Source organism: Nematolebias whitei, chromosome 16, assembly GCF_014905685.2.
Source record: "Nematolebias whitei isolate Nwh7 chromosome 16, NemWhi1, whole genome shotgun sequence".
NCBI lineage: Eukaryota > Metazoa > Chordata > Actinopteri > Cyprinodontiformes > Rivulidae > Nematolebias > Nematolebias whitei.
Genome location: NC_056513.1, coordinates 2018778 through 2026237, shown reverse-complemented (window position 1 = coordinate 2026237; position 7460 = coordinate 2018778). Strand labels below are relative to the sequence as shown.

Genomic DNA, 7460 nt, shown 5'->3' with positions numbered 1-7460 from the left:
AAAGAGGGCAACTCGGCAGGCTCATAAGTTTTGCTTTCAATCGTCATCTTCATCGTCGTCATCCTCGTCATCTTCTGGGTCTCGCTTTCTCTTCTCACCTTTCTTGGTTTCTGCTTCTGTGAACAAAGAGGAGATGAGTGTTGGGGTGTGTGTGTGGGGGGGGGGGGGAGGGAGAAAAACCCTCCACTTTGAAGAAAATGGGAAATATTGATCAGCAAACACAAACAGCAGTTTGCATTAAATACAACTGTTGTCCATTGAAGTTAAAACACACCTGTGCTTTGCAACAAGCAGTTGAAACCATTTCAAATCAATTTTCCAATTTCCAATCAATCAATTTTCCATCATCGATTCCAGTTCCTGAACCGACAACTGTCATTGAGTCTCTACAGTTCTCGTTCTGTCACAGGAAATCTAAAACTTTCACGCTCAGAAGAGATGATGGACATCCGCTGTGGCGACAGAACTTTCTTCCCTGAAGTCAGCAGATTTATTTAGACAACAAAAACTCCAGACAACAGCCTCCCTAACCCGGGGGTGTCCACCACAGAGTTCGAGGACGACCACGGCGAGAAGCACCAACAAACTCGTGCCCGCAGCTCAAAGCAGCTACCTCAACAAGCGAGGCGTGGAACTTGGTCCACTCAGACTCCATGTCCTCCACCTCAGCTGGGATGCAGTTCAAGCTCTCCCGGAGGTGCAAGTTGAAGATCTCTCTGACGGGTTCTTCTGACGGGCGTTCCCAGGAAACCCTCACTACGTGTTTGGGTCTACCGGGTCTGTCCAGCATCTTCTCCCTCCATCTGACCCAACCCACTACAGGTGGTGATCAGCTGATAGCTCCTCTCTTCACCCGAGTGTCCAAAACAAACGGCCACAGATCAGATGACACGACTATGAAGTCGATCATCGATCTAAGACGTAGGACGTCCTGGTGCCAGGAGCACTGATGGACACCCTGATGTTCCAACATGGTGTCTCATGGACAAACTGTGACCAGACAGAAGTCCAACAACAGAACACGCTCGGGTTCAGGTCTGAGGCCGTTCCTCCCAGTCACGCCCTGAAGGTCACACTGTCGTTACCCACGTGGGCATTGAAGTCCCCCACCAGAATAAAGGAGTCCCCAGCTGGAACACCTTCCAGTCCCCCCCCCCCCCTAAGGACTCCAAGAAGGCCGGATACTCTGAACTGCTGTTTGGCGTGTAGGACAATGAGTCAGAGCCCGTCCCCCCACCCGAAGGTGCAGGGAAGCCACCCTCTCATCCTCCGAGAAAACACCAACACACAGGCACCAAGTCGGGGGGGCTACAAGTAGACCCACACGAGCTCAACGTCTCACCACGGGCAGCTCCAGAGTGGAATAAGGTCCAGCCCCTTTCAAGGAGATCGGTTCCAGAGCCCATGCTGTGTGTCGAGGTGAGCCCAACTAGATCTAGACTAGACCTCTCAACCTCATGCACAAGCTCAGGCTCCTCCCCCACCAGAGGGGTCACATCCTCTGTCCCAAGAGCAGCTTTGGTAAACCAGGGCCAGAGCACCAAGGTCCCCCGCCTTCGGCCACTGCCCACGGTGTCCTGCACCCGGCTGGAATATGGTCCTGCTAATCGGATCAGACTCTCTGATGTGTGGATGTCCACATAAATAAATATAAGTTATATTGTGCACAGAAAGGCCTCAAACTGTGTTTTTGGTTTTCTTAAATAACTGATTGTACATCATAAAGACTGGAGCTAGACCAGTACGGAAATTTTGGCTATAACTGATACGATATTGGGCTGGGGAGGCGAATGCCGATAACCGACATGATGGCTGACATTTTTTTATCTTTGTCCCCCCCCCGAGAATCTTAGTGAACAGCGAGAGGAGCGGCTTGTTTATTTAGCAACCATGAAGCTAAGCTAATCAGATCCACACTATACGTGGTCCCACAGTAGATTTACACGTGCAGCTGTAAGCAGAGCATAAACTGGAAATAAAAACAGTCTTCCTAACGTGCATTCACATTTTCTATCCTCCACTAGTCACCATAAAATTATCAAGCGTGTTACAAAAATATAAATCAAACAATGAAACGCCCTTCTTGTTGATTGTTTAAACAGTCCTTCACGTACGGTGACGGTCTAATTATTATTGAACGCAGCAGTTCATCGTTTTCTTTGTAGAAAAGTAAAGATTTCAGACAAACAATGCATTTTATTGAGGACGATAAAGATAATGTTACTAACACTGATATATTTTACCTCTGCATTAAGATTTATTGTTAAGGATGAAGTTTTACAAGACAATAGCCTATGCTAAATGTTAGCTTGCTAACCTGAGAGGCACATAGCTAATGACAAGCGGGTTGGAGAACTGAAGAGAATTTATTATGGTTGATATCCTGATGCATGCTCAATAATCCAGGTAGAAAATTTTAAAAAAGTTAAATCTGGTCCTCTGGACATTCAAAAAAAAAAAAAATTGTAGAAATGTTTTGTTTCTGAGGAAATCTTTCGGATGAAAGACGAAACGTTTCTACAATTTTTTTGTTTTTTTGAATGTCCAGAAGACCAGATTTAACTTTTTTAGATTAGTACTGTTGATTTTTTTAATTTTCCATTTCAGTTAAAATAAACTTTCCATTCTCTGTTCAACAAAACACACTACAGTATTGCTCCCTGCTTCGGCTGTGATGGTCGAAGTGCAACTTGAGTGAATGGCCACAACTTGAAAGTGGTCTTCATGCGCCCTCTGCTGGATACGTTGTACAATTACAATGGTTCCAGGATTTTAGGGGTGAAAGTTAGAAGTGCTTATATTGGTGGATAATGGGACAATTGTCAGATACCGATAAGACCCCAAACGTCTATAATCAACCTAAAATATTGATATATCAGTCGGGCTGTAATACAGACCCTAAAACTAAAAACATAAATGATTATTGCACATTTGGCAACAGTGAACTGAAGTCTTCAGATTTCAACAACTGTAAGCAAAATATAGAATGTCGTGATTTGTGATTTGATGTTTTGTTAGTGAGGACGTTCTTGCCACCCGGGCGTCTGTATTTCAGTGTTTTCTATGTAAACCCACATACGCAGTAGTGAAAACGTAAAAGTAGTCTGAACCAAAATAATTATTTAAGAACACCCTCCTCTCCTCCCCAACATGCACAAAATATGCCGTACTGTTTGTGCTGATCCACGTTACACTGCAGTGTTTCCCCTGTGCCACCCCCCCCCAAAAAAAAGTGTGAATGATGGTATCTTAAAGAAGCTGCATACCCTCTTCATCTTCATCCTCATCTTCCACTTCTCCTTCATGGCCAAATTCTTCCTCCTTAGGAAATAAATAAATAAATAAACAAACAAATAAAAGTAGTGAAACTTTCTACAATTTTTTTAAATTTACCTCATCTTCACCACTGACTTCCTCGTCATCCTCCTCGCCTACTTCCTCTTCATCTTCCTCGTCGTCCTCATCCTCATCAAAGTCTTCTTCCTCTCCATCTTCATCTTCCTCCTCTACATGTGCAAAATAAAATGACAAAGACCAAGAGCAGCAGCCATCTGTTAATTGTATTCATTTGTAGGTAATATTGAGAAAACTACCTGTAAAAAGTGAACATCTGTCTTTGATTATGGAAACATCTGTTCATTCTCCTTTAAGAAAGAACTACGACAAATAACACGCTCAGGAACTTGAACATTTCCTGTCCTGGAAGACCTGCTGCACCCCTCACCTTCATCTTCCTCGTCCACGCCATCTTCCACCTCTCCGTCAGAGTCGGAGGCTTCCATGTCCTCCATGTCGTAACCATCCAGGTATGTGAGCTGGGGCAGCAGCTTGAAGACGCTCTCTCTGTAGTCGTTCAGATTTGTTACTTCACAGTTGAACAGATCCAAACTCTTCAGGTTGGCCAGCTTTTTCTGTCGATCAAACGCAGAGAGGAGAGTTTGCTACTGAACTCAGAACCATCAACGTATTTAAGAGGACGAGATGTTCTTTCAGCTCCGCCACCTAATTCTGTTGCACCTCTATCATTTACTGAACTACCTACTTGATGTTTCTTTATTTGTAAGACAACACATCAAGTTCTGAAATGTCTGTGACATGAGCTCAGAGAAGTGATTGCTCTGGAGCAGATGATCCTACGCTGTTCATATAAATGAAAAACCATAAGAACGGCTGCACTGATGAGGACAAAAATAAGATTTAGCAGTTTTGTTGTGCTTCAACATGTGGATACATACCAACGGTTCCAATGTGCTGATGTCTTTCAATTTGTTGCCACTCAGGTTTAGATGTGTGAGGCTTGGGAGTTTCTCTGCTAAAGCATCAAGGCCGCCACTGATTCTGTTGTCACTCAGTTCCAGCTGAAAGAGACGAGGTTATTGCAGCCAACTCACACCCAACATCTGTATGGAAACATGAGCAACCAGTCCTACCTTTTTCAGTTTTCCTAGTTTAGGTAGATTGGACACAGACATTAAGCCAACGTTTATCAAACTGAGAAATTCCAGGTTGACGAACTCAGCGGTGAGGCCTTCAATTTTCCCTTCAAGTGATCGGCAATTATCAAGGACAAGTTCCTGTACCTAAAAGTTAAAAAATAGAACATCAAGAAAACGCAACATTCGATTCTTTGAGTATCAACACAACAAATCTAAAACATTTAAAATGTTCAGTTCTTTTTAGACACACTGAAAGTATTAATTCACTTTAAAAACGATTCAAACATGACAACATTTTGAAAGCGCCAATTCAGTTTGAATCCACTTTAACAAATAATGCATGTATTTAAAGTTTTATGCAAAATGCTCTAGTTACTTTGAAATAACTGAGAAGTGTTTAGTCTTAGTTATGAAATCTCCTTATAATAATGCAAAGACAACTTTGAAAAACATCAAAACTCAAGAATATTTATATTTAGTTCATGTATATTAAAATAATACAAAAAAATCAAGTCAGGATTTACTTCTTTGGTTTTAAACAAGCAGGCATAAACAGATTTTTATTGAGTCAAAGCTAAAACATATTGATCCAGACTTAATGTTCATTTTTGAAAATGTTTGCAACATTTTTATTAGAATTTTTACACATAAATGTAAAAAAAATGTTCATAGGGATATTGTTAACGTGAAATAAATCACGAAAGTTTTGAACTAAACTAGTAAGTTTAGTTTAAAACGTTATTGTTCACCTGTAATACACATTTAAAGAGCTTTTACTGTGTTGCTTTAAATGACATGAAACAAGTCTGAAGGCGGAATTCAGGCTGGTTGCGCAATAACTGAACAAAGCCTCGCGAAAGTTATTCATCGAAAATCTTCATTACTCAAGTAAAACACTCAAATAGACTGCGGCTCCTGTTGTGAAAGCACTTTGTGACACTGCATCTTCTTTAAAACGTCCCGTGAAAACGAGCAGCAGTTTCTGCGGCCTGCTGACAGTCACCAATAACAAATGCGATGACTTCTGGAGCTAGCTGCTAGCATAGCCTCTTTTAAACGCGCTCGTGCGATGATTTCTGGAGCTAGCTGGCTAACAGCTAGCATAGCTCTTTTTGAAACGCGCTCGTGCAGCAGAAGCTCGAGCGCTCCGCCTGCCCGCCATTACACCGGCGGAAAGGAGAAGAAAAGCTTTTATTTTTCTCCATAAACAAGCTGCCACCACGGGGGAAATGGAGTATTCCTGGGCGAAAATGCCAGACTGTTAAAGACTCGCTTTCGTGTCGAAGTTGCGAAGAGAGAACGGAAATTTAGTTAAAAAAAAAAAAACAAAGATGGAGACGGTCTCTTTCTCCCATGGCTTCAAAGACGAAACAACATGGCGAATCCTACAGCTACAGTTTGCAGCTCGCTGAGCACGATCATGGCGGAAAGTCATGTTGACAATGAGCAATTGCAGCTACTTGAACGTTACCAAATGTGTGTTTCGATGTGAAAATTATGTTTTTAACTCGTGCCCGACTTGAGTGGAAACTCGTCTTTTTTTGCTGCCCACGTACGAAGCGTGGCGCACCGGACCTCCGTGTCACCCAGACGGGCTGGCTCGGTCAGATGCAGCCGCTGACCGCTACATCCGACTCGGTCCATGTCAAATGACCAGTGTGGCCACAGAAACACTGTGGAGCGCAGAAAGGCTCCGGTTCAAGCCTGAAACTGGATAAATCGGGTTGTCTTTGATCGCTCAGGAAAGGGGTAATATGGCGGGAACCAACTGAACAAGCTAGCTGGCTGTTGCTGCTCGTCGGCAGCACCAGACTTCATTTAAAAAACGTGTGATTTTACACCTGCACTAACAAAAAGGAAGCGCAGCGGTTGAGTAATCAAACAAGCTTGTACTATTTAATAACTTTGGCATTACTAGTCAAAACGTATCTTTAAAAAACAAACAAACGCTGTAGCGGTTACTTATTTTGTACAACTGTTTCTACTGTCAAGCTAAGGTTAGAATAACAGCAACTGTAGATTTTTTTTTTATTTCGCTGATGCTTTACCTCGTTTGATTGTAACTTTATTAAATACTCCACAGAAGCGTTGTAATATACTAATTCTGACTCGTTGATTAAAGTCAAATTTAACCCCTGAAGCTTTTCTGTGCATTTGATTAAAGCGCTGTGGTTGTAGCAGTTGTGCTAGCAGCAAACATGGCTTCCGAGAGGACTGCGCCGTGCGAGCCCAGCGCGGCGGCTGAGACCCGCTGTTCCAGAGGTAAAGTTCGGCCGAGCTGAACCGTGAGTGCGGCGACAGAAACGGTTAAAGCGGGGATAATGTCCCAGAGCTGGCCGGGGGGGACCCGCCGTTTGAGAGTAACCGTTGACTGTAGCTCGTCGCCCCCTACTATACGCCCAATCCACGAGGATTAAGCTCGTGCTGCTGGTTGTTTTACACTCCGATACAAAGAAACAACATGTAAGAGAAAAATAAACAAGACCCATGTGGTCACCATCAGCTCCGCAGAGCTCCAGCAGAGCAGGAGGAAAAAGTGCTTGGTTTTTAAAAAAGCACGACTCACATCAGACGGTGTCCTGTTTCGTAGCTCCAAGTGGATCCTCTTCTTCATTTCCATCTTCCCGCTGAGAAAGTTCAAACTTTGTTCTCTCTTGGATTATTATTATTTTTTTGCTTCACTTCAAAGGCAGAGATGCCCTGATAGAGAGAGAACACGGGGCTGTGTGATGAGCCGAACGCTAAGTTAGTAGGAGAGAGGGGAAACCATGGAGGGAAACGGGACTGAAACTAAATATGTGCTCCACAGCGCCCCCTGCCGCCACAGAGGCGCACTGAAGGAGCCGCGTCTGCTCCACAGCGCCCCCTGCCGCCACAGAGGCGCACTGAAGGAGCCGCGTCTGCTCCACAGCGCCCCCTGCCGTTAGAGAGGCGCACTGAAGGAGCCGCGTCTGCTTTACAGCGCCCCCTGTCGTTAGAGAGGCGCACTGAAGGAGCCGCGTCTGCTCCACAGCGCCCCCTGCC

The 7460-nt window shown here is 44.0% G+C and overlaps 1 protein-coding gene across 1 annotated transcript; it reads right to left on the bottom strand.

The window, feature by feature from the left end:
- Window positions 1-6: 6 nt before the first annotated feature.
- On the bottom strand, window positions 7-7222 carry anp32b (acidic (leucine-rich) nuclear phosphoprotein 32 family, member B). The gene is made up of 7 exons (XM_037690042.1): window positions 7003-7222; window positions 4431-4580; window positions 4236-4358; window positions 3725-3911; window positions 3394-3506; window positions 3267-3321; window positions 7-116 (listed from the first exon to the last, which is right to left on the bottom strand). Exons 1-7 carry the CDS (start codon window positions 7054-7056, stop codon window positions 37-39), a joined length of 762 nt encoding a protein of 253 aa, XP_037545970.1. The 5' UTR covers window positions 7057-7222; the 3' UTR covers window positions 7-36.
- Window positions 7223-7460: the final 238 nt, after the last annotated feature.